This window comes from Sabethes cyaneus, chromosome 2 (assembly GCF_943734655.1).
Source record: "Sabethes cyaneus chromosome 2, idSabCyanKW18_F2, whole genome shotgun sequence".
Classification (NCBI taxonomy): Eukaryota; Metazoa; Arthropoda; class Insecta; order Diptera; family Culicidae; genus Sabethes; species Sabethes cyaneus.
In genome coordinates, this window is record NC_071354.1 from 80338283 (window position 1) to 80365942 (window position 27660).

The window sequence follows — 27660 nt, forward strand, 5'->3', positions numbered from 1 at the left end:
TCGCGAGCACTGGTTTCGGGGAAAAGTCGTCCTACAATCGTTTAAAGCCATTTCGAAATCCAAGAAAGCGAATAGTAGGAATTTCAGTTATTTTGGTTATGTTGTATGAACGAGTCTTGACTTGACTTGACTTGACGAGCTGACGGGAAGTATATGCATCTGAACCAATAGGGTGATTCGGATTTTTGATTAGAGCTTAACCAATAGGCTCAAAATAAAGGTTATTTTTTGAATAATAAAACGCAGTTTATGTAAAGTAAGCACATCAAAGTTCATTTTTTCGCTTTGCAAACACATCTAGTCTACGTTTCCGTTCTCGTTCGAGCTGCTTTGCGTACTCCCAACAATCTCGATCCAGCATTTTCTTACCACGAGACAAGCCAATTAGACGTGCAAGCACCAGTAGTGAGTGCAAATCGTCCGCTGAAGCATCGGTTTCCTTACGCATCTGAATAAAGTCGTTTTGAATGATTTCCGGATCAAAAGTCTTCATATCGAACTCCTGAACGCGTTGCAAGGTAAGAAACTTGCGCATATCGGACAGTTTCGGCTGTATGAAATGCTTACCAGCCGTTAACGTTTCCACGATTAGCTTGATGGCATCCGAATCCGGCATTAATGGAAGATAGCAATTAGTCTACAATAACAGTTACACGTTAAAATCAGTTTCATTAATCATAGCTTAGGTAATATCTTACTGGAAGCATACTACGGCCTTCGCTAAAAATCAACACCGGAACATCGGTGTTAAATTCTAGTTGATAAAACTGAAAGTTGTACTTCAGTTTTTGTGTTTTGATTAGATGAGCAACGCTTTGCACTGCCTCCACACCACTTGATTCCAGCTTTCCTGGTTGCAATTTTGTTTCATCTAGTACAAGGTGGGTATGAGGTGCCAATTGAAGTAATCCGCTGGTAAGTTTGTTGGTAGCGTAATCCTTCCTACAAAAAATGTAAACAATAAATTATAGCTGTAAATTTCCAAAAAAAAAACACAAATAAGTATATTACTTTGGAACAAACTGCTTGGTGTTCATATTTTCCAACGTCATTGGGAAATAATGACTAGCTGGTAGTAAGAGTTCAAGAATCTCATATATTCCTTCAGTATAGTAAGGAAGTGCTTCAGTCGGTACATTAGCTAGATTCAAACTGAATTGACCTAGAGATTCTAATTCATTTCGTATATAGACGGTAGATATTAAATGGCAGAATAAATAATCGGCAGCAACTTTATCTTCGAACAGACACTGGGTCAGTAAATTCTGAATATCTTTCCAGATATCACACTGCGTTCCTGCGTTATCACATACGTTTTGCAACATTGGATTAGTGTGCTTCAACTTATGAATACTGATCGCATGTATCCGAGGGATGAGGGATGGAGGTGGATTGGTTGCGTGATGCTCAGGTATCTCGTCCGGAAAATCCTCCATTTGATCAGTACTTCCGTCTAATGCAGGGTCCACTGAAAGAAATCCTACAACGTCAATCAATGTATTCAACGTTGGCTCATCGAAGTTTGAGTACAACTTTACTAAACATGCTTTGCTAGGTCTCTCTGGTATCGGAGAATTAAGTAAATATTCAGCTGAAAGAACTTTCGCAGTTTTTTCCCCAGACACAACATTCTTTGAAGAACTTGCCTGCTCCTCCGCCAGAGCTGGTTCTATATGTAGCGTTGGTTTCTTCGCCGTGCTTCTTCCAGTCATACTATCATCTGTATCCATTGGTTCATGTTCAAGTAAACGTTTGGCACATCCAGCGTTATTAGCAACATTGTGTTGGCACCCATCAACACCAATATTTGTTCTGTCATGATCAAGAGCCCAGTTATTGTAACCTGGAATCGTTATGACAAACATTGACCTCCTTTCACCATATCGATTATTAACGCTTTTAAAATCAACCGTTTCCGTTTCTTTGGATATTACTAGCACATCTCTGAATTTACCATTTTGTGTTCGAATTGAATTACTGTCAACTTTTCCAAGAACTTCATAGTGTTCCAGATAGCACTCGGGATCCTGCATATCTTGTATCATTCCACGAAAACGTACTAGCGAGTTGTCTTTTAGATCATGCAACTGGGTACAATTCAAAAGTGGAATTGCATCTCGTACTTCCAGTTTGGACAGATGATTACTGCATGATTCCTCATTTGCTACAACATACTCCGGAGTCCATGAAGTTATATCCAACATTTTTTTAATATAAAAACAGTTGAACTGGGCGAAAAAGAATTCAGTAACCCGAAAAATGCTATCTATCTAATGGCCAAACGCCACTTGCACATCCAACTTTATTTTTTACACTCAAAAGTTTGTATAAACACAGGTGAAAATTTATAGTTTGTTTGTGATGCAACCAAATTTTATAAAACAATTTTTATACACAAAACTTCCGTTTTTCAATCCTTCTATGCGACAACAGACAACAACGACGACAGCACGACGCGGAGTGACTGTTTGGCGCCTTTTTTACTGTCAAACAGCGTTGCCAAAATTTATGAAAATAACTTTATTTAAGATTACAACAAGGGGCTTTCAGTAAGGCGACAAGTGCATAGTAATCAGAGATTACTTTAATAATCCTTCACATCCACGGTACTGCTAGGCAGTCATGTTTATGCAGTCAACATCTAACCATTTGCGTAAATGAGACAGCATGATACCGTTCTATACGTTCTGTTCGTTTCACTCTGCTAAAGGATTGCTAATGTGCGACTGTATTAGTGGCATTCTCTGTGTTAGTGGTTTGTGTGCATTGTGAAAAATTTTTCGTAGCGAAAAAAAATTTGGGGATGCAAACAAACCGCGTATCCAGCTTTCCACGAGCGATAATGGCGGATATTGAGCACAAGTGGGCACAATCTTTTGACATTCATTGGAGGAGCGTCGAGTTCGCCCTGACGGAGTTACTATGGATACATTCATGATTGTTTGTTGTTCGAGCGTAAAATGTAAACATTGTTTAATTTTGCAGATCAGCTGAAGTGGAACATAACTAAACGGATTCAAACTTTTATAGTGGTTTGCGGCCATAATTTGCTGAAGGCACTGGCTCAGAATACTTTTTCACAATCGTACGAATTAAACATTCGAAACATTACACATTAACGCAAACATTAACTTCATGTTGGTCGAGCCGTTGTTAAGTTTGCTCTCGAACAGCGTCTCGACTTGATAAGAAACTTTCCGTTGCGTATTTGGACATTCTCCCTGAAATTTGCGAAAACTGGAAAGCCACAATCCATAAAAATTGTTGTCCGTTCAATCATTTAATAGGTACACTCAAAAAATTCGAAACGTTTTATTCATGCTACAACGTGTAATCTGTTTCATGTGAAAGATTTGGGATGTTTTATATCGACAAATTACTTAATCCGTAATCCTGTACATATAAATTTAAAGCATCCTCCTTATACTTTTGAATCATGATTCCTATAATAAATCAATTATTATTATTTTTCTTGAAACCAATAATGCACGGAACATTCAAAGCATACCGCAAAAGCATTACGACTTATTGACATAAGTTTTTACATTTTATGTAAAAAATGAATATTAAACGTAAATAAAACAAACATGCTTCCTATAAGTACATCGCTATAAATTCCATTTATTTTCAACATAGAACACATGTCAATAGTTCATTTTATAGAATGTATTTGGTAAACAAATTACCGTGATTTCTTTAGTTCAAATAATAATCATTTGCCATAAAACATATTTTTTATTTGCCCTTGATATTAAACAACATTTTTCATAAAGGCATACAGTTTAATCGACGAGACTTATAACTGTTATGAGCAAATCATTACAAATCTGTGCAATAGTTTAAAACAGATTGATCTTATATGTGGCCTCTATGGAATGTATTATCGCCACTATTCCAATTCATTCGGTACACTTCTATTGAAATTTGTCGCCACTGTTTTTTTGAGTTACCGAAAACGTCACTGTCCAGTTAAATACTTCTCGTCTTTGTCGAATACTCGAATCGGGTTGTTAAGTCTGTAAAACATCTCTACTCTCTTAATCTGTTGGTAAGTTGATTTTATTAATTTTTTAAAATAATTTTTATTAAAATTCATTTTAAGTTCATGGTGCTTCAGGTCTCTCCATTTTGTGAAGTATAGACGGGACGAATCCGTGGGAGAAAAACATCCCGACAAGATGTGTGTCAGATCGGGAATCCTCGATGCACATTTGCAGCAGAGCAGGATCAAAATGCAAAAGTAGCCGGTAAACCTACTTCAAAAACTGGAATGATTTTGCTGTGCGGAGGGATTACTGCAAAGGCCGTTGTTGACTATCAGAAGCACATCGGTTACGATGACACCCCCAAAGGATTCGATTACAAAACAGTGCGGCCGGAGTACACGTAACGGCCGCGGAGGTTACTGTCATGTAAAATAAGCCCTATATCCAAAGATTATCCCGAAGGTAACTCCGGCGGTCAGTGACGGGTCGGAAGCTAGTTAATCCACAGAGAACAGACATTCATCTTGGCCTCGGGACGTGTGTAAAAGCTCGGCCGCCATTTTGAAAGTAAGTGGCAATGCTCCCGCTACGTGGCGCTCGCATCACTGACAGATTGAGCTTTGATTGTTAATGACTGTCAACGCATATCAAAGCTTTCGTCATATTTCCACCAAAGCATTTCGCAGTTGCTACAGCAACTAACGTATTGTTCACCCAATATATCAAGCTGAAAATTCAGTAAACATTTATCAAAAATAATAACGATTGAATGATTTCGAGAATCTGTGTTTCTGTTTCAGAAACGAACGTACCAGATAGAGGTAGCGGAATTGCTATCTAACTTTCGCCAATGAATTAACATTAAAACAGACTTCATGGCGATAAAGGTGATTCCGATTCACGTGCCATTGGCATACAGACCGAGAATAAGTCGTGATTTAGCGGCCGACACCTCCGAGATCATTGAAACAATACCAAACAATGCACCATTGGTGGAGGTCGATGAAATGGTAGGTTTTCCGATGCTCCAAGTTGAAAGGTTGCTGCTAGCCCCGCCGCTGTGGAGTCACGCAGCGTAAAACGATGGAATGGCACGATCCAATGTGGAAACACTTTAAATCTAACACCAATTTGCCATACTTATGAAAATAAAAGAAAAAATTGAAATGCTGTTCAATTTTTCCATTTTCAGCTACGTTCAACAAATAACATAAACAAAATCGAGCAACAACCGTTGCTACAGTTACTGCCGTCAGAGTTGCCAGTATTTCGAATATATAGATAATGACAAGAATATATAATAAATATGGCAACAATGATATTGAATAACTGGTGCACCGTAAGAGAGATGTCGCTAGTGTCTTTCTCAAAAGTTTACACACCATTTGCATGATATTTTATATGAGCATAAATGTCTGTTCTCTGTGGTTAATCAACAGCCATGACGTGACAGCAATATAATGTTTGCTTAGCGGATAGGATCTTTTGCGGTACTCAAGAGAAACCACCCGCTACGCTACAGCATGTTTTATGTTCGATTGAGTGCCACCGGATTACTAACATGCAAGTATTGAGGATTACCACTTGGGAGTGTTGTATTTATTTATTAAATTTATCAATAAATCTTAATTATATTTTTAATAAAAACAATAAATTCTAAATTATATTTGTGGCACTTTTTCTATAAAGCAGTGATATATCACAGAAATGATAAAACCATATAACTCATATACTTCAAACATATTTGTCACTTCCTGCAAACATTGGATTTAATGTTCTACAACATGTATTTTATTCAAAAAAAAACTATCCACCTCATTTGCATTAATATATTATATAAAATTTGTTTCTTCATAAAAAGTAAATCTTTTCGCAATATAAAATACTTTGATGAAACATAGCAATGAAACCAGCGACACATTCGAGTTATGTGTGGTACACATAAATGTTAAGAGATCATATCGCATAGAATATATGTGTGAAGAATAATATTTCGTATTTACAGTGTTCAATAGATTATAAGGATCATTTTCTATTGCACCATTCTATAGTTGTTTCCTTATAGCTTCGACGTTTAATTTTTTTTGAGTGTAGGTCGTGAACTCGCCCTGTGTCATCATACACACTAGCTGACTAGCAGATTGTTTGCTAGTAGCGAGTAAAGTTGAATACTGCTCAACTTTACTCGCTACTTGATGGCGTGTGCGCTTGTTGGCTAGCACACTATGCTGTGTGGCATCATAGTTGCGAGTAACTAGCGACGCAGCGAGGGGGTTTTTAATTTAATTAATTTTATAGCACCAGAAATGCCAAATATTTTTACTAATTTTGAAATTGTAAATGCAATGTGATTTAATTGAAGTAATTCCTCGTAATACTTTATATTTATCAATTAAACATCTATGAAGAAGTTAGAATTAAATAATATAAGATGACTCTTATGTAAATTGTACATTGTGTACGTTGAACTTGATCGTTTATCTAGCAACGATTTGTTTGTATGACCGGCATCGCTGCCTAATACGTTTTAGATTTATCAAAACCCCTCGCATACTAGCTTACTTGCCGATTTGTGTGTCATCATGACTCGCGCATTCGCTAACTCGCCCACTCGTGAAATCGCTGACTAGCAGCTTACAAACTCGTCCAGTGTCATCGACGCTTATAACCCTTATAACACAGTAGTCACTCTAGGCAAGTAGCTGGCAGGCAGCCATGTTTTCGATGCCAACATGTTAGCGTTAGCGTAAACGAGAAATCATATTTCGCCACTCTTCACACAAGTTAGCTCTTTAGCTGTCAGTGGGGCCCACGACTCCTGAGCCCGCCTGATGTTAGCTCTCGTCAACGGAAAGCAAATGAAGATAGAATTAACAAAAGGGCGAATGTCGCAAGCGTAAACAAACCGAGTGAGGGTTGATTTTCCTATGCTGGCCTAGCAAAAAATAACTCTCACCCGTTTTGTTTACATTTGCGACATTCGCCCTTTTGTTAATTCTATCTAGAAATGAGATAAAGGTGCCAGTTAGCTGACTCAACACTGAAACAAGAATCATGGTAATTGTTCAACCCATCGACATCTCTATATCGAACTGCAGTAAACGTCAGCGACAGCATGTCCGGGGCTCAAAATTTGACAGCGGGCCCAAATCAGACTGCTGGCAGTTGAGTAAAACGCAGTGCTGACATGCTATCTCATTTTCGCACACACGAGATGTTGGCGGCGAAAACATGGTTGTCTGCCGATGGGGTGTAATTGTTACCATATTAAAGGGTAAAATTAAGAGGACACACCAGCGAATTTTTGCAGAAAAGATTTCTGTTTAGCTTAAGCAGTGTTCTTGTCAAAATTACTATGCGGTACTTTCGGCGTTACCCCGATACATAACAAAAATAACAGAATCGTATTCAAAATTACTAGACATGACCATGAAAGGTGGTATAAAATCTAAGAACATATTACTTGTACAAGAATCATGGTAAATTTGAATAGCTTTTTCATGGTACTTACAAAAAGCATGCGTTTTCTGCAAAATTGTGCGAGATACCATGATTTTTGTTTCAGAGTAGGCCACACATCATGATTTTTTCACCGATTTCACCATTTCACTATTTATTATTGCAACACCTGTATATGTAACTCATTGTCCTGAAGCTCGAGTTCTTTCGGGAATATTCGGCTCTCGTAGAGTGACTATATACAGAGTGGCGACAATGTCAAAATTGGAATGATAATTATCTGTCAGTGTCATTCCAATCGAGCAGACGACCCACCCCGTAGGCAGGCAACCATGTTTTCGCTGCCAACATCTCGTGTGTGCGAAAATGAGATACCATGTCAGCACTGCATTTCACTCAACTGCCAGCAGTCTGATTTGGGCCCGCTGTCAAATTTTGAGCCCCGGACATGCTGTCGCTGACGTTCACTGCAGCTCGATATAGAGATGTCAATGGGGTGAGACGACCTATCCAACGCGTATGCAGGAAAGAGAAAGAAAAACCTTGGAAAAGCCGCATTGCATACATTTGGGATGACTTGTCGCCACTCTGTATATAGTCACTCTAGGCTCTCGGCCTGAGTTGAAGTAGAGTGACTATATACAGAGTGGCGCCAAGTCATCCCGAATGTATGCAATGCGGTTTTTCCAAGGTTTTTCTTTCTCTTTCCTGCTTACGCGTTGGATAGGTCGTCTGCTCGATTGGAATGACACTGACAGATAATTATCATTCCAATTTTGACATTGTCGCCACTCTGTATATAGTCACTCTAAGTTGAAGAAGTTTTCGAAGCCTGCTCGCTCTTACATGAATTCGTATCAAGAACTGTCAACGTATGGCGATGATGAAATCAAAAGTATTCCTTTCTCTTTTTGTTACGTACAAGGCCTAAACAAAAACAACAATAACTGTACGACTGTACCATTCCTATATGATTGTGAAGTCGATTTTCTTCTGTAAGAGATTCCAGACTGAAATTACATCAGCTAAGAGTTTTAAAATTCCAGTAAACTACGACTTAAGGACTAATCTTTTTGAATAAATAAATACGCTAAAGTTGGAGACGGATTCAAGTGCCAATAATTGAATATTCGGTTTTATATATAGTGGTTTTGATAAAGCAAAAGTTTTACAGCAAAGAAAATGGAAGGGCAAGGAAAGAAAGGTGAGTCATTCAAAATGAAAATTTCCAAAATTTCAGCGAAAATAGTGAAATAACAATAAAAAACTGGACCTTAGCACAGTCTCCAACTTGAATTTGTCGGAAAATAAAATATTTTATTTCAAATCCAATAATTTAAGGTTCAAGCACGAATCACGGATTTCTGGAAATTCGAAAGCAATTTTTATGCTCAAAACAACATAATTTATCATTGTATACCTACTTGCAGATGATTCTTGGTGCAATAAAAAATTTCGTGAACATATATTTTGTTTTGAGCATGAAAACTGCTTCTAACATTTCATAAATCAGTGATTCGTGTATGATCTTTAATAGTTGATTAAACACTATATTTTGAATCCGCGTTTCGCAAACTTTCAGGGCGTAAAAAAAATAAACCCGGCGATAATGCGCCGGCTAGTTCCGGATCCAGCGGTCAGCAGACTCCTGCTGAAACTTCTGCACAACCATTCAGTCAGGAAGGAGGTGGAAAAGGCAAAAAGAAATATCCGCAGTCCGGATCCGGAGATGGTGGCGACGCACACCAAACTCCAGCACCTAAGTAAGTACATATCTAACTCATTCTTAGCAGGTATAGACTGGTAATTGCTGCCACTGCTATTTTTGTAATTTTATATTTTGGAAGAATAATGTGACTAAGTGTACGAAGAAAACATGATCGGAATGCATTGGAAACACATTGGAATTTATACACAATGAACAATGAATTCATACACAATGAATTTATAGTAAGGGTAAGCGGGGTAAGACCGCCCGCCTAAGCAAAACCTCCTGTATAAAAAAAAGTTGTAGCTCAATTTCTAATTTATCTGCTTTAAATGAACAATTGATCTATTACCTACATATAAAAAATAAAAACGTAAATATCTGTAATGATTTTCTATTTTTTATTGCGATTTGGAAACACCTCCAAAAAATAGAGTATTTTTTCCATGCGGGGTGAAACACGCCCACTAACGGGGTAAAACCGCCATAGCATATAACTTTAACAATATTCAACCGATTTGAATGAAACTGGTGGCATTGGATTCATGAATTTATCTAATTTAAACAAATTGAATCAGTTTGCTATCAAACAATACATAGTTCCCCGAGATTCGCAAGTTCGAAAGAGTGTCCGGCAACCACTCGTATTGGAAGAATATCAGTAATATAGGTACCGACAGTCTTGAAATTGATACCGTGTAGTTTCCTTAGACAACAAGATGGATCGGGTTAGGCATCCTGGAGTCAATCTTTAAGGACTAGAGAGGATCTAAGATAAAATATAACAATATGGGAATTAAAGTTCCTACAATTGATCCGGTAGGTCATTTTTTGACATTTAAAATTGTTCTGATTGATAAAGCAGATACATATTACTTTTCCATTGCTAAGATAATTTGCTATATTTTCATAAAAAATATGTTTATTCTATGTTATTTGTCCCAAGAGGGAGGAATTATTAAAAAAAGCTATATCCGAGAAAACAAGAAAATGTCCATAGCGCCCGCAGGGAAAATTGGCGATTTAGATTTTTCCAAACAGTCCACCAGCTATAAACTAAGCACATTTATATTGTCTTATGTAAATCTGAGATCCTTTGGTCCAAACTATGCAATTATTTTAAAAATCTCCTTATCGCACTAGCATTATACACGACGGTCTTGCACCGTTCGTTGTGGGCGGTTTTACCCCCAAATGACCGATTTACACATTTCACTATTTATTTCAACAAAACTGCATGAACAGTTACCTAATTTAGGTACTGTCGGATGAAGACAGGATCAGAGAAGCGATGTGGGTTGGATTTACTGAAAGTTTTAACGTTTTGAATAAAATAAACCCTAAGTTCTGCGGGAACAAAGTTATAAAAAACGAAACGATTATAACGAAAAATCTATTTTTATTTATTTCTCCGATAGTTTATACGATATTGCTGTACAAGGTATTGTAAAATATTGCATACGCATTCAGTAATATGACTGTCATCAACATTTAACACCAATTTGAGCAAGGCCCTGTAAAACCATGGTGGGCGGTTTTACCCCGGCGGGCGTTGTTACCCCGTTTACCCTTACTACTATAACAGTTTTATTATCATTTTGTTTTTGTTTATTGACTATATATATAAAAATGAAATGCTGTTCGTGTGTCCGGTATAGACTCGCAAATCGCTCGACGGATTTTGATGAAACTTGGAGGAATGTTGTTAGCATGGTTTGACATCCCTCCCTTCTTTAGAAGGGGGGGCTCTCATACAAATGGAACACAAATTTCTTCATAACTCGGGAACTAATCAAGCAAATGGAACCAAATTTGGCATGTGAAGGTTTTCGGAGGCAGATATTTTTTCTATAGTAAATTAAGACTTCTCCTTCCTTTAAGAGGGAGGGGCATCCATACAAATGAAACAAAAATTTCCTCATAACTTGACTATTAATCAAGCAAATGGAACCAAATTTGGCATGTGGGGGTTTCTAGAAACAGGATTTTTTTCTATGGTTGTTTGAGACCCCTCCCCATCTATAAGGGGGGCTCCCATACAAATGAAACACAAATTTCTCTATAACTCGGGAACTAATCAAACAAATGGAACCAAATTTGGCATGTGAAAGTTTTTGGAGGTAGAATTTTTTTTTCTATGGTAGATAGAGAAACTTCCTTCTTCTAATAGTGAGGGCTTCCATACAAATAAAACAATTTCCCTATATCTCGACTATTAATCACGCAAATGAATTTGGGGGTTACTAAAGGCAAAATTTTTTCTATGGCCTATTGAGATTCTTCTCACTTCTGGAAGGGGGGAGGGCTCTCATACAAATTAAACAGAATGTTTTGCAATATTCAAAAAGTAATCGAACTCGCGAGTGCTGCCGTCCATACTAAAATATAAGATAAATTTGGAACAAAATTGTTAAGAATAAATCGGTGAAGCCTAGATAATGGGTCAAATTAAATAAAAGTAAGATAATATTATACTTATTTTAAATTGAAGAGAATATACATTGTTGAAATGAAAATATGAAGAAAATAGTGTTGAGATTACACTAAGTTTATGGTTTCTGACCAGTTTTCAACTGATTTCAATTGAACTGCACTGATATTTTATTAAGATTTTGCCAACATTACCATTTTAAGGGTTGGTAAAAAAACACAAATCGTTACGTTGGACTTGCTGCTCGAGTCACAATTTAGGCATGATTTAGGAATATTTTGGGTTGTCAAAAAGAAAGCTCTTGGTTGCAAGATTACAATTAATCAATTCTTCAGGATTATGCAAGTACCCCCTTTTTAGAATGGCGTAGCAACGCGCGCTGGATCCTCTAGTATTAAATATATTTTGACATTGACATGAATTGCTTCGGGTATTATGCAGTGTATATATCACCTTTTAGCCTAACGTTAAAAATGATGTTTTTACATTCCCCATGAAGTGATTATTTTAACCCTTAAATGCGCAATGTTGGTTTAAAACAACATAGTGAAAAACATCTCCAGAGTAAATTATGTTTACCGCCTTTAGATAAGTAAGTTTTCTTTATAAATGATTTTTTTCAGCGTGCGCATTTAAGGGTTAACACTATCGCAATACAGTACATAATACCTCGGTAAAAAGCAAAAGCAACCATTGTTCAAAGGATTCAAAGCAACTTCGATATAACGTAATTTTTCAAAACCAATCAAAATAACCTTCATTGTGGTAAGACCTCTCATTTCGCACAGTAGGAAAATTAACCGAGTGTTGGCAGCGCTCGCGATGCAACAACAGGTGCAAGGAGTTTGTTTAATTGAACATCTCTGCATAAAATAATAACAATCATATTGTTATTCATTGAGATTTAAAATTTAATAATACTTGTTCTTGCTGAATCAGGCAAAAAAAGCAACAACAACAACAACAACAACAACAGCAACAGTCGTCAATTGCGACGCAAGCTTCTGCTGAACAACAAGCACCCTGTGCTCCGGGTGGCAGTGGCGATGGACAACAAATTGCGTCAAAAGACCAGGGGAAGAAAGATTGGAAGTAAGTGACCGGCTTAGCCTGTTCAGATTTGCTCTGCTTATTAAAAAGACGGATTTCAGGCCAACTCGTCTCGTCTGCTGCCAGCCCCACCTTCACACAATTCAATAAAACTTTGTATGTGTAAAAAGCTCATGCAAATAAGCATTTTTGCCTGCTTAGTTTTCCCAAAATTGATCCAGGCTCACTTTTGGAAATGGCTCAATTTACTTCTTTTTTTTTTATAAAAAGTATAATTCGAAAATCACCCAGTTAGCTTCGAGGTACGATGCTGGTATAATAAGCAAGAGTCGTCGTATGTTCGAATCTCGGCTAGGCGGTGCTTGCTAGATAGAGTCAGTAGGACCATTGCATTAGCCCCGTAATTGTCATGTACTCTAACAACCGGCTGCGAATCCGTCGTTAAAGAAGGCTCAAGCCTTAAAAGGCGTTTAGGCCCAAAGCTTTGCTTGTTATAACTTGAAAATTATAAAACCTACAAATAAATATTCTCTTTTCCAAGTCACTTATAGATCATTTTTGGTAGGTCATATAATTTTCAAGCTATATTTTGTTATTAAAAAAAAGAAAGATAATTAAACCCTTCCCTAAGTTAGTCTGGACCAATTTTTAAAAAACTAAGTATGAAAAGTATGGAAAAACTAAGTAATGCTTATTTACATGAACTCTCGCGTCACTTTTGATTTCGTCCAATGTAACAATTCCACCATATTGAGAAAAACGAGATCGAAGTTCTTCGAATTGAACATTAAATTGTTTCAAAATGAAATAATTTTCAGTGTTTTACTCAACGTGGTTGTTGAATAATAACATTCAATATTTAACGGAGATTTTAAAAATCTAATTAAAACCAAGCAGTTTTGGTTTATTATGGAAAAAGTTACATTGGACTGTTTACCATCTCATGCTGTACTTTGGACGTTTTTATTTTTCCAGGCTATTGCACATAAATTAAGCGAGGTCACCGTAAAATACGTGCGTTGCCGTGCTACGCTATTTTCGAGGCTATTTTTCAATATTAGGCCGCTTGTTTCACTTAAAATGCATAAATAATGCGAAAAAAAACTTTCACTTGCTAAACGTCCAATGTACAGATTGGGTTTGTTTTGATTTTTTTTGCACTTTGGACATCAGATGAGAGCGACCGAAGTAACAGTCAGTCATCCGTAATTCGAATGTGCACATTGGACATTTTGATAATGCTAATTTTTTAACCTCAAAATAGTTCTATTTGGGCAGGTGTTTTTGTATAACATAGAGTTTAAAAAGAGCAATAATTTGTTGTGATAAACCGGATTTGTTTACATTTGTTACATTGGACGAAATGAAAAGTGACGCGAGAACTCTTTGCACACACAAGGTTTCATTGGATTCTGAGAGGGTCATGCCAGTTGGCGAGTCGATTCAAGCGGTCGAGTTGGCGCAAAATCCGACAGTATAATAATGCAGATATATCAAGACAGCTTTTTGATAGGTGGTGGCGGTAATCTTGGTTGTGGTAGTAGTATTGATGTACAATTTTAGCAATTTATCTTTACTAAATTTTCCTCAGTTCAACTGATTGAATTGTAGTACCTATCGAGGCATTCCTTTGCTCAATTATACAAACAAAGTGCTCTCCCGTATCGTATGCATCAGTTTGAAACCGCAAGCGACGACTACTAAGCTAATTTTTAAAATTTACGCTCTATAATGGTTCACACGACCTGTCGATATTATATGTACAAATGAAAAAATTAACTCTGCAACAGATGCCAGACAAATGCCGGGCGTACAACCTGTAGACTCGTCATCTGTTTGTGAATTGCAAGGTAGCGTGCAATTCAATTAAACGAAATATGCTTTGGCAGATAGTGTTTTACAGTGTGAGGCCTCACATGCGTTCTCAATCCTTGCTCTTGAAGGTGTAATACGAACCTTTTTTTTTGTTTCTTTTTTTTAATTTTTTCTATTTGCCATACAGACAAAAGAAACAGCAGGACCAACAGCAGCAGGGACACCAGCAGCAAGGACAGCAGCCCGATGCTTCAACTAGTGCTCAACAGCCGAAGTTATCCTATAAGTAAGTATCACGTACCAGTGAAAGTTTTTTTCAGTTCTTAACGAAAGCATTGGTTTCGATTTTTCCGGGACATAACTTGTACTCTCCTTTTTCTTCTTTAAAAAATAGTTTAGTGGGTCATTTACCTGCTACAAAATTTATTTCTAATCACGGAATTAGTCTTTCTTAAAAATTTGATCATCGAGATTGTCCTGTGGCCTGTTATAATTATTGCAAATAACACACTTATTTGAATATAATGCTTTTTTATTACGAGTAAAAATGCGAATTTCAAGGCTTCGAGAAACAGTTAAATTTATTACATACGTTGCGTTATATGTATTAGGCAAAAAAAGCAGCAACAGCAACAGGCGCCTCCGTCAATGCCGACGCCCAGCTCTAGTGGACAAACTCCATCTGAAGAAAGTGGTGCTGGCGATGGGCAACAATCTGCACCAAAAGACACAGCGAAGAAAGATTCTAAGTAAGTAACCAGCTGAGTACGCGTTAAAAGCTTATTGCTGGATACGATGATATTGCAACTGATTTGCTTTAAACTAAATTAAAATATTTTGGAAAAAAAGAGATTGCCAAAAAAGTGATTTAGTTGTTGAGTTCAAATAACACTTTTATGTTTCATAGATTATAACTATATATTATAGCTATAACTGAAATTGCCAAATTAAGCTTATACAATCGAAAATATTTCAAAATGCTATTCCATCTCTTAAGGCGGATCTATTATATGCAAGGGAAATATTATTTACAGTTGTTATATTGTTTTTTATGCTAAAATAGGCAAAAGTTTTCTATGCTGAAACAAGAAAAGCAACAACAACAACAACAACAACAACAACAAGAACAACAATCGCATACTTCTGATGAACTACAATCTTCTACGGGCGTGGGTGGCAATAGCGATGAACAACAAATAGCGCCAAAAGGCCAGGGAAAGAAAGATTGGAAGTAAGTGACCGATGTAACATGTTCAGATTTGGCCGGTTGTACGACTTTTCCCCGAAAACTACTTTCTCGAAAACGATTGACCGAATGAAATTATCCCGAAAAACTAGTACTTTCCAGAAACTTTATTGCGGGTAACTAGTACTTTCAGGGAAACTGCTCTTCGGGAATACATTATATCGCAGTCGCAGTAGAACCATTACAAGTACATTCGAGGAACTAGGAACATTCAGGAGAATATTTCTCGGGAAAACTGTTGTCATAAAAACGGGTTTCCGGGAAAGTTGCACAATCCATTTGGCCACCCTGCGCATTATCTAGGCAATCATAAGCAGGGTATATAGGTATATAGGTTTTGGTTGCGGTGATGGTATTGATAGTAATCTTCAAAATTTAGCAATTTACCTTGCCAAATGTTGTCTACAATTTAGCTGCGAATAACTTTGTGCAGCAGCAAACGTAATTTGCACTAACTTAACCGAGTGTTGGCAGCGCTCGCGATGCAACAACAGGTGCAAGGAGTTTGTTTAATTGAACATCTCTGCATAAAATAATAACAATCATATTGTTATTCATTGAGATTTAAGATTTAATTATACTTGTTCTTGCTGAATCAGGCAAAAAAAGCAACAACAACAACAACAGCAACAGTCGTCAATTGCGACGCAAGCTTCTGCTGAACAACAAGCACCCTGTGCTCCGGGTGGCAGTGGCGATGGACAACAAATTGCGTCAAAAGACCAGGGGAAGAAAGATTGGAAGTAAGTGACCGGCTTAGCCTGTTCAGATTTGCTCTGCTTGTTAAAAAGACGGATTTCAGGCCAACTCGTCTCGTCTGCTGCCAGCACCGCCTTCACACAATTCAATAAAACTTTGTATGTGTAAAAAGCTCATGCAAATAAGCATTTTTGCCTGCTTAGTTTTCCCAAAATTGATCCAGACTCACTTTTGGAAATGGCTCAATTTACTTCTTTTTTTTTTATAAAAAGTATAATTCGAAAATCACCCAGTTAGCTTCGAGGTATGATGCTGGTCTAATAAGCAAGAGTCGACGTATGTTCGAATCTCGGCTAGGCGGTGCTTGCTAGATAGAGTCAGTAGGACCATTGCACTAGCCCCGTAATTGTCATGTACTCTACCAACCGGCTGCGAATCCGTCGTTAAAAAAGGCTCAAGCCTTAGAAAGACGTTTAGGCCCAAAGCTTTGCTTTTTATAACTTGAAAATTATAAAACCTACAAATAAATATTCTTTTTTCTAAGTCACTTATAGGTCATTTTTGGTAGGTCCTACAATTTTCAAGCTATATTTTGTTATTAAAAAAAGAAAGATAATTAAACCCTTCCCTAAGTTAGTCTGGACCAATTTTTAAGAAACTAAGTATGAAAAGTATGGAAAAACTAAGTAATGCTTATTTACATGAACTCTTTGCACACACAAGGTTTCATTGGATTCTGAGAGGGTCATGCCAGTTGGCGAGTCGACTCGAGCGGTCGAGTTGGCGCAAAATCCGACAGTATAATAAAGCAGATATATCAAGACAGCTTTTTGATAGGTGGTGGCGGTAATCTTGGTTGTGGTGGTGGTATTGATGTACAATTTTAGCAATTTATCTTTACTAAATTTTCCTCAGTTCAACTGATTGAATTGTAGTACCTATCGAGGCATTCCTTTGCTCAATTATACAAACAAAGTGCTCTCCCGTATCGTATGCATCAGTTTGAAACCGCAAGTGACGACTACTAAGCTAATTTTTAAAATTTACGCTCTAGAATGGTTCACAAGACCTGTCGATATTATATGTACAAATGAAAAAATAAACTCTGCAGCAGTTGCCAGACAAATGCCGGGCGTACAACCTGTAGACTCGTCATCTGTTTGTGAATTGCAAGGTAGCGTGCAATTCAATTAAACGAAATATGCTTTGGCAGATAGTGTTTTACAGTGTGAGGCCTCACATGCGTTCTCAATCCTTGCTCTTGAAGGTGTAATACAAACCTTTTTTTGTTTCTTTTTTTTTAATTTTTTCTATTTGCCATACAGACAAAAGAAACAGCAGGACCAACAGCAGCAGGGACACCAGCAGCAAGGACAGCAGCCCGATGCTTCAACTAGTGCTCAACAGCCGAAGTTATCCTATAAGTAAGTATTACGTACCAGTGAAAGTTTTTCAGTTCTTAACGAAAGCATTGGTTTCGATTTTTCCGGGACATAACTTGTACTCTCCTTTTTCTTGTAAGCCGTAGTTCTACGTCAAAACCCGTATTCACTTTATAGCCAATGATGTGGGGTAAAAATACCTCATCGTCGTCGTCAGCAGCTTAGAGGCGGGGTGGCTCGTGCTGTATCAAGCAGTTGGGGTCAGGACTTCAAGCCCATAAAGAACTTCCGGACTAATAAGGGTATGCTTCTTGATCGTAACGTTTTGCGAAGGGCAAAGTAGGCTCTTTTTCCCGTTTGAATACGCCGCTGGATCTCCTCCAATGATCCAATGGGTCACCAATGATTCCAAATACAGGAACTTATCTACCACTTCTAGTTCGTCGCCGTCAACGGTTACCGTCTGTGGGAGGCGCACGTCACGTTTGTTTTCTTTGAACCTCTTTCTACATCAGTATTTGGTCTTCGACGCTTTTGTTTTTAGTTCATTCCTCCTAGACCCCGCTTTCAGTCTAACGTAGATTGCCTCCGCCGTCGCAAAGTTCCTGGCTATGATATGGAAGTCTTCTGCAAAGCCTAGGAGTTAGCTACCCTTGATGAAAATCGTGCCCCTCGTCACTCCTTCAAGAGCTGTTAAACATGCAGGATAAGCCGTCAACTTGTCTCAACCCTCGCCGCGTCCCGAATGGACTCGAGAGTGTTACCGAGATGGGCTCGAAACACAGCCCTCGATCTAATGTAGCGCTGATCAGTCGCGTTATCATCAATAGGCACATTTTTTCGTTGATTGCGTTCCAATTTACATCATTGCAAAAGGACCTTTTTGCAAAAAAAGATCCCTACTGTGCAGTGCCTCTTTCCGCAACTCGTGCGAAGGTGCGCAACGCATCGGGGTTGGTTACCCGATCTCTGCTTAGGGTTGCTCGTATTGAGTAATCGTAATTCCACGCCAAATCGTCCAAAAAAGCTAAAATCTGAAATGAACCTCTCTAATTTGGATGAAACTTTACAAATGTAATAAATAGGAAGAAATATTAGAGAGACTATAGGTTACAGAGGCGACGAGGCACTTAAAATCCGTTCAATTTTGAATCAAAACGGAGAGTAACATCACAAATAAAGGTAACTCTCCGTTTTGATTCAAAATTTAGCGGATTTTGAGTGCCTCGTCGGGGGTCTATGTTTGCATTATCCAACCATTCACCAACCAATATGCCTATTAACAACAGACCTTATACCTCTAGACAAGTATTGGCGCTAGTGTTCTCATTGTATTCCTGGAAAATCATCTTCCAGCAAGAAGCCAGCACTTCTGACCTACAAGTGTCAAAAGTGTGTTTACGTTTACCAAAAAGAAAAAGGCAAAAACAACTGCCCTGTGTCGGTGCTCGGTGCTTGCGGAACAGTAACGGATCCCTTTTATCAAACAATCGACCGTGTTTAAATATATTTCATATTCATTTTTGAAATCGCTGAGGTTGCCGGGAGCAGCTGCAGGTGTTGGAATAAGTACAATCTGCAGCCCACAGAGTTACCGGCTATCACAGTGAAATAGGTGGCTAGAGCAGCGAAGTTATTGTCATTTCGGATATTTATTTTTGTGTTAAATTAGTTGCCGAAACTGCCCCAGTCATTGTGGGGTGTGTCGAGTTTAAACGTATGTATCAGCTAACCGGTAAAAATCTGCTGCAAATTGTGGTGCAGGTCGTTATCGACTCGACAATTGAAAGCATACGCAAGCATACTTGCAGTTTGTTCGCATCGATTCAGGACTCAATCCATTTCGAAAGGACTAGTAAAAAGATACCGTTGGACCCGCTTACCGTTTAGATTATTAGCACCCACGTCTGCAGCTGACTACTCAGAATTCCTGCCCCATTTTTTGCAAGAAAAATCTTCAAGTGTGTTCAATTTATCAACTTTGTATATGATTAATATTGATCTGCACAAGCAGGGATGCCAGGTGATTTTTTGAAAAGTCTTAACAAATCAAGAAAAATGTCTTCATTTGTCTTCTTCCGGCTTTCCAGATTTTTTTTCCATTTGAATTGCATGGTGAAGACATGTCTTCAGGTGAAGACAATTGGGTATTTTAGTGGTATATACATTTCCGCATATTCTGACAAGATATGATGCCATTCAATCGCTACATGAAGACTTTTCCGAATTTGACTAATGGAAGTAATGAAAAAACATTTTTTTTATATTTGAAAAAAAATTTTGGAATAAGACGATAGCTTACAAGTAAACCACTTTTCTTTTTAGCTCGTCTTAGACAACACAGTGAATAGATACACTATGGTCATCGAACGATACAGGTTTCATATGAGAGCTTTAAAAGCTCGGTTAAAATGAAGAGCTCTATCAGAGAGATAGAAGAGAGGGAGAGAACTTCTGACATCAAGTCAATCAATCGGCTTGGTTGATATCTGTCAAACAGCAAATCATTCTAGTTTTGATTTTTATTAATTTTTTAATCGAATATTGACTTAATTGAAATATAAAAAGAACTGCTAGATTCAGGAAACGACGGGCTATCAAATGAGATAGAAAAATCCACTTTTTTGGGAAAATTAAAATACCCAATTCAAAATAAAAATCTTTGAAACCACCCCACTGTCACAAATGTCATTCCCATACATTTTTCGTGTAGCCAACATCTCATCTAGCCCACAACAAACTTTGCCTCGGACAAAATGTATTTGTGAGTAGCCCGCTCTAACTTCAGCCTCGGATGAACATGTATTCAGCTCGGTGTCACCAATACACTCTCACATATGATTTGACAGTACCCCCATACTGATGGGCCCCTCGGTTCTGGGCCCCAAACAACAATGGCGGCTCCATAGAAGTTCTATGAAGTGATTTCCCGCCCAGTGCTTTTGACGTTTAGATTTTAGTCATAGAAAAATGGCGATGTGCCGGGGGGTCGCATGTATTGGTAAGCGCTCGAACAAAGTTACTTTTTTGCTTTTTTTCTTTTTGTGTCGGACGTGTAGGAAGCGTAAAAAGATGTTAGCTGCTTCTTTACCCTTCAGTTTCATACGCCTGTTTGTAACAAAAATGTCTTCAAAATGAAGACATATCTTCATTTCTGGCATCTCTGTGCACAAGTTCAATGTAAACAAATTTGACATTTGTAGTAGAGATGGTCGGGTAGCGGAAAATTTGCCCGATACCCGCACCCGTACCCGTACCCGCCGGGTTCGGGTCGGGTTCGGGTATCGAAAAAAAATTATTTTCGGGTTCGAGTCGGGTACGGGTTCTTAATTTTTGTTTTTGAAACCGGGTACGGGTCGGGTCGGGTATCTATTGACCACATTTAACACTAAAGATGGTCGGGTACCCGGGCCCGTCCCGTACCCGTCAGGTTGCGGTCGGGTTCGGGTATAAAAAATAATAAACTTGCGGGTTCGGGTCGGGTACGGGTTTTTAATTTTTTTCTTGATCGGGTACGGGTCGGGCTCGGGTATTCAAATTTTCATACCCGACCATCTCTAATTTGTAGTACAGAACATATTGTCAATTGCAAGGAAAATTGTACCATCCAATGTGCGATATCGCTCATAAAAGTGCTATTTTGCATTAAATCGTTTTGGTCTCTTCGGCGTTTTGGAATATAACGAAAAAGTGCGCCGAAGATACCGAAACGATTTAATGCAAAATAGCACTTTTATGAGCGATATCGCACTTTGGATGGTACAATTTTCCTTGCAATCAGCAATAGCAAAACAACATAACCTGCAAATATCCAGCGATGCCAGCGCCAATACTTGTCTAGGGACTATGAGATCTGTTCTATTAACCTTCTCTGTCCCATGGTAGCACAGGTGCTCCATGACTTCCGATACTAGAAATGGCCGTTAAAATTTTTAAGGCTTTTGGATATGGATATTTGGAATTTATAACGTAGTACGAACATGGTTTTACAAGCTGTATAGTTGTGTTTGACGAATTGCTTATTAATAGCTTTTTCACATGATCAAAAACTTTACTTATTAATGTTATTATTACAGGCAAAGGCAGCAAATGAAGCAGCAATCAGAAAAGCCGGAACCTGAACCTAAACCAGTCACACCGACCTCTACGCATTCGTCTTCTCCCGCGCACGCAGCGGCACTAGAACGCGTAGAAGAGGACTTCAGTTCGATGAAGATAGACAAACAAAAGATACATATGTCTCATCGAATGCAAGTACTAGAGCGAGCCAATGCTTTTGGAACGCGGGGAAAGCCCATAAAATTTGAAGTAAACTACATACAGTTATTTGTGAATAACCTAATCAATGTGGCTTACCACTACGATGTGGAAATAAAGCCGCCAGCATCACGCAAGTGGCAACGGGCCGCCTTCGCAGCGTTCAGCCGTGAAGTATTCCCTGGACACAATTTTGCGTTTGATGGTAATAAGAATGCGTACTCGGCCAAAAGATTAAAAGCGGATTACTATGAAAATGTAGTCACCACAAGAGAAGATAACAGAGACCGCAAATTCACCGTGACCATGAAGGAAGCTGCCGTGGTGGATATTGGCTGCCTCAAAAAGTAAAACTCCCTACGATACCACTTGCATCTAATGATAATTGTATTATTTCATATTTTGCAGTTACCAGAATAGTAACAACTTTACCAAGCCTATGGCGGCAATCCAGTGCCTGGATGTGGTGCTTCGCACCGCTTACGAAAATAACCCTAATTTTGTAAAGGTAATTCAGCAATATTACTAACTAGGTACATTTATATTTTAAAGCTTTAAATATCTGTTCAATAATGAATTACCTCGCAGAAGCATATGGTGTTAGGGAAGGCAAACAGACATAACTCACTGTCACATTCTTCGCATGCTGTAACAATCATATCTCAAATTAAGCATTGTTTGGATTGGAAATATCTCTCTATTTGTCAAGGTGGCGTTTGTTAACGAAAGGAGGGGAAGGCCACTTATAAGATATTCCGGATATTTCACGGTTCGAGGGATACTCCTTTTTTAACTCAATATTTGGGAATGTTGTTTATGGATATGGATAGTGCTAGTGCTAGTGTCCAGGCAAAATCTACGTGACGATATTTTTTGTAGGATTTTCTTCTGAGTTATGTCTGTTATACTACCGGCTACCGCTACTCGCATAACAGTCCCATTTATATAGGAAACTTCACAGAAAATGGGACTGTTATGCGAGTAGCGGCAGTATACTAGTGTGCTATTTTTTGTCCCAGAGTTCTGCTAGGGAAGAATAAATGTTCGATGCCACCTCTTCTTAGGTTTATTCGTTTGTCGTCCTCGTAACGATTTACAACTGGCGAGCTGAAACCCTTCAAACCGCTAGAATTACGATCGAGCTAGTGTTATTAGAACTGCTGATATTCGGCATACTGACGTTCGACCGAATAATGTATCATAAATTTCAAGAAGGTCCTCATTCTGAGACAAAGTTTTCTGGGGAATGGTAGATTCTGGGAAAAGGCTTTCTGAGGGATGGCGTTTTCAGGATAGTGACTTTCTGGGAAATTGTTTTCACTAGAATTGTGCATTCTGGGAAATAGTTTTCTATGGAATGGGTCATTCTGAGGAATTGATTTCTGGGGAATGTTATACAATCAAATTTTATAACTTTTAAGCTTTGTCACAAAACACAAAATAAAAAACAGGTCGCAAAATTTGTTTTTCGACCATCTTTTTTTCTTCTTTTTTATTTTTCTCGAGCTGTTTTTTATTTACAACGCTCAACAGTTATAAAAAACTTTGCCAAAATGCTACCAATAAAACAGAAAAACGTTTGTTCTAGTACGCTTATTAGTTTCCGAAGAAAAGGGTACATGAAGTTTGAAAATATGTATTTTATTATGCCGAGTTTTTTCCGCGCCGCACTGGAATTCTTACTTCTATAATCATTTTTCGAATCAGGCCATTCGATGTTAAAGTGACTTTAGCATAGGTTTATTCTCAGGCCCCTCATCACCCTTCCTACATGTTGAATTCTATATTATCCCGATGAAACCTATTGACAGTGCAAAAATGACCCTTATAGTTAAATCCACTGGTAGCTAACCGAGTTGCCCCAGGGTGCAGGGCATGGCTATGATTGGGGACAGCACTGTCATGTGGAACGAGGTGGGTAAAGTAGAGTAAGCATTTGAGGAAGGGCAAACCCCAATACATCACAAGGCCGCAAAAAAACTATAAAGCTCATTGCTCACTTGATAGCGGTAGTAGCAAAAAAGATATGCGGTGCAGGTTACAGCAAACAGCCGGGCGATATTACAATAGATCTACAGCTTGGTCGCAGACGCACACACAAGAAAAAAAAATCATTTTTCATCCACTTTTCATTGTCGGATCATTGGAAAAATAATGTTAAAATAAGCGGAAAGTCTGTAGGATCCAACCCTGAAATAACAAAAGGGATTATTCCAACACTTTTTGTAGTACCTATATTTTTAAAATAGAATTTTGTGATAATGGTTTGGTCATCTCTTAGACATATACGACTAACTGTTCAGTTAGTCTTACTGAAAAATAACATGAACGATAGCTTTTGAATTATTTATTCATGATTTAATATTTTAAAATCACCTAATAATACCATACAAATATTTTCTTTATTCCAGTTCAAAAAGTCCATTTATGCCGTCCCAAGACAAATTGAAGACATAGGTGCAAATCATGAGCTGTGGTATGGACTATTTCAGTCTGCACTGCTCGGTGCGAAACCATTCCTCAACATCGATGTATCTCACAAAGCATTTCCATCTGGAGGAAAGCTTACAGATATCATCAAAGGTATGAACTACCCCCCAGGTTTACCGGACGAGTTACCAAGAGGATTGGAGACAAATCTGAATAACTTTTTGAAGGGCATGGAAATCAGTTACGCTGGCCCGGATGGAGTGGATAAAATATTCAAATATAATAAACTTAAAGGGCCTGCCGACCAGGAAAGATTCAAGTTGGAAAGCGGAGAGGTGTTAACTGTCGCACAATACTTCCGTCAGCAAGGACGCGTTCTTCAATATCCACGCTGGCCTGTTATGCATGTCGGCAGCACAATACGGAATATATTGCTCCCGATGGAGATGTGTAGTGTGCCTCGTGGTCAAGCTCTTACTAAGAAACATCCGGATTCGTGTACCCAAATGATTATAAGACGATCAGCCACTGATACGCTTACAAGAAAGAACAAAATAATGCATTTGTTTATGGACATCAAATACAATTTGGCACCGACTATTAAAGAGTTTGGTCTCAGTGTTGGAGATCGTTTCGAAGAAATAGCTGGACGTATTCTAGATCCTCCGTATTTGCTATACCGGAACAACAAGACGGTTCAACCGGTTAGAGGTGAATGGAGAGCAGATAATTGTAACTACATTCTTCCCAGCACACAAATTATTCAACGTGCACTACGTTGGACAATTGTGAATTTAGACATCAGAACACGTGCTGATGCAATTGATCGCTTCGGAAGAATGATCTTTGATGTGTCAAAAAAGCAAAACGTCCAGCTTGAGCAGTTTACGATGGCAAACAATTTTTGCGAGCCTCGAAATTGGAAAGCATGGAGAACTGAATTTCCGCATATTTTCATGAATCTAAAAAAACAAAATATGGATCTAGTGATAGTCATTATTCCAGCCTCTGGCGGACCGAATGGGGACGTGTACGCCGCAGTAAAACAACAGGCCGAATTACATACTGGTTTACTAACCCAGTGTGTTAAAGGCGATACAATATTCAGAAAAGGCAACGATCTAAGCACACTGAACAATATCTGGCTAAAAGTATGTTTCTGTTCTTTGTCTTTGTCGAATATCAAATAAATGTTTAAATTTTATTTACTTGCAGATTAATGCTAAAACCAACGGTTCCAATCATGCACTGGTGCCAAATTGTAAGCCTCCGATCGCCCGAGCTAATGTGATGTATATTGGTGCCGATGTGACCCATCCATCACCAGAGCAAACGAATATACCGAGTGTTGTAGGCGTGACAGCTTCCTACGATCAAGAAGGCTTCCGCTATAGCTGTTGCTACAGACTTCAAAACCCTACGGATGAGATGATACGTGATCTGGAAAATATAGTAAACAGACAAATACGGCTTTTCCACCAGCAGAATGGTTGCTTTCCAGAACGCATTATGTACTATCGGGACGGCGTTTCCGAGGGTCAGTTTGCCGAAATTTTGACTATTGAATTAAGAGCGATTAAGGATGCAGCAGCTAAGGTCAATCCCAATTATAAACCCCAAGTTACGTTTATCGTCGTTCAAAAACGACACCACGCTCGATTCTTTCCCAACGGTCAATGTCCCACGGTAGGTAAAAACAATAATGTACCTCCAGGTACGATTGTAGATCGTCACATCACCGCGCCGAACCAGTATCAATTCTATCTGGTGTCTCATGCTGCTGTGCAAGGTGTAGCAAAGCCTACCAAATATTGCGTTCTCTACGATGATTCAAATTGTCACCCAGATCAATTGCAAGCTTTGACATATAACTTATGTCATATGTTTGCACGCTGTAATAGGGCAGTGTCTTATCCTGCTCCCACTTACTATGCTCATCTAGCAGCTTTCCGCGGAAGAGTATACATTAAGGAGTAAGAAGCATGCATTAATGCATTTTTAGAGCATTCTCTCAATTTCTATCTTTTTCAGTCGACCCTTAAAAATGGATAATCTGCTGCAAGAGTACCAAAGCATGCAAATAAAGGCCGAAATTATTGATGGGCACCCGATGTTCTTTGTATAACGAGCATTTGCGATAATAGTACTGCAGCGTAGCGATGCTACGTGATATAATAATCTAATAATCGAGAATTTTTTTGGAGAAATTTCATTTCTACTACCTAATCACCAACTAATAGAGATAAATGGTGTCTCTCCAAGAATTTATATTTTTGACACAATAGTTTTTTTGCTACATATTAATCTATATAATAATTACAGGCTTGGCATACACTTTTCGCTTTGATTTTGCTCTTTTGATTACTGCTCCTCAGCCAAGCAGAATTTCAGAAAGTGATATATGGGGCATTTGTAGAGCTTGTAATTATCTATAATAATGCTGAAGAAAGTGAAGTTGTATCTTTAGTATTTACGGCGCTGTAGGGCAGCAATGCCGTTGGTAGCAAAAAGAGCGCTCTTTTTGCTACCAAGAGGGTAGCAGCCTTATAGCGCCATAAATACAAAATGCACAGTAATGCTTACTTCAGCAATATTGAAGATAATAATAAATTCTACAAACGCCCCATACATCACTTTTTCAAATTTTGCTTGGCTGAGATGCAGTAATCAAAAGAGCAAAATCGAGGCGAAAAGTGTATGCCAAGCCTGTAATAATATATTAATCTATTCGTTCAATTAGAGTTTAAATAAAATGTTCAAATTTAAATAGTGACCTTTGATTCGATCTCGGTCACAACATAACCAAGTTACCTATTATTTCTATCCGAAAATGGACCATTGTCGGACGACGAAACATTCGTCCTTTCCTTCCACCCTTAGCCAGGGTGACCCCTGCCGTATCGAGAATTTGTCTCATTCCACTCGGCTCAGGGGATGCTCGTCGCCAATAGATCGAGCCCCTCGACTTTGCTGCCTGGACACATGCCAAACTTTTACAAAAGAAACGATGCTCGAACTGATTCGACCAAAGTCAAAAATGCATGTTGGTCATACCTTTTTTTTTTGTTAGGGTGGACTTAGACTACTTTGTCCATTGACTTGAACTTTTGTAGTATATCCTCATTTGCTGTACGTGTCAGACAAACCAAACACCATTATACAAGTGATTGGCCATTTGCCGCTACACGTTCCCAGTC

General features: G+C 38.4%; 2 protein-coding genes across 5 annotated transcripts; one reads left to right on the forward strand and one right to left on the reverse strand.

Moving 5' to 3' along the window:
- Nucleotides 1-265: 265 nt before the first annotated feature.
- On the reverse strand, nt 266-6642 carry LOC128735631 (mini-chromosome maintenance complex-binding protein). Its single transcript, XM_053830115.1, has 4 exons — nt 6625-6642; nt 1012-2228; nt 699-942; nt 266-637 (listed from the first exon to the last, which is right to left on the reverse strand). The coding sequence occupies exons 1-4, from the start codon at nt 6640-6642 to the stop codon at nt 266-268; spliced, it is 1851 nt and encodes a 616-aa protein (XP_053686090.1).
- Nucleotides 6643-8387: 1745 nt separating this feature from the next.
- On the forward strand, nt 8388-27242 carry LOC128738372 (protein argonaute-2). 4 transcript variants are annotated; one of them, XM_053833435.1, is made up of 13 exons: nt 8389-8649; nt 9028-9208; nt 12524-12676; nt 14637-14735; nt 15061-15198; nt 15513-15680; nt 16295-16438; nt 17720-17818; nt 21853-22380; nt 22442-22541; nt 24445-25614; nt 25679-26436; nt 26495-27242. In XM_053833435.1, exons 1-13 carry the CDS (start codon nt 8628-8630, stop codon nt 26586-26588), a joined length of 3654 nt encoding a protein of 1217 aa, XP_053689410.1. In that variant the 5' UTR covers nt 8389-8627; the 3' UTR covers nt 26589-27242. The 4 variants fall into 4 exon arrangements, with proteins under 4 accessions (XP_053689411.1, XP_053689410.1, XP_053689412.1 ...); XM_053833436.1 differs by lacking the exon at nt 16295-16438 and having other exon boundaries at nt 8388-8649; XM_053833437.1 differs by lacking the exon at nt 12524-12676.
- The last annotated feature ends 418 nt before the right edge of the window (nt 27243-27660 follow it).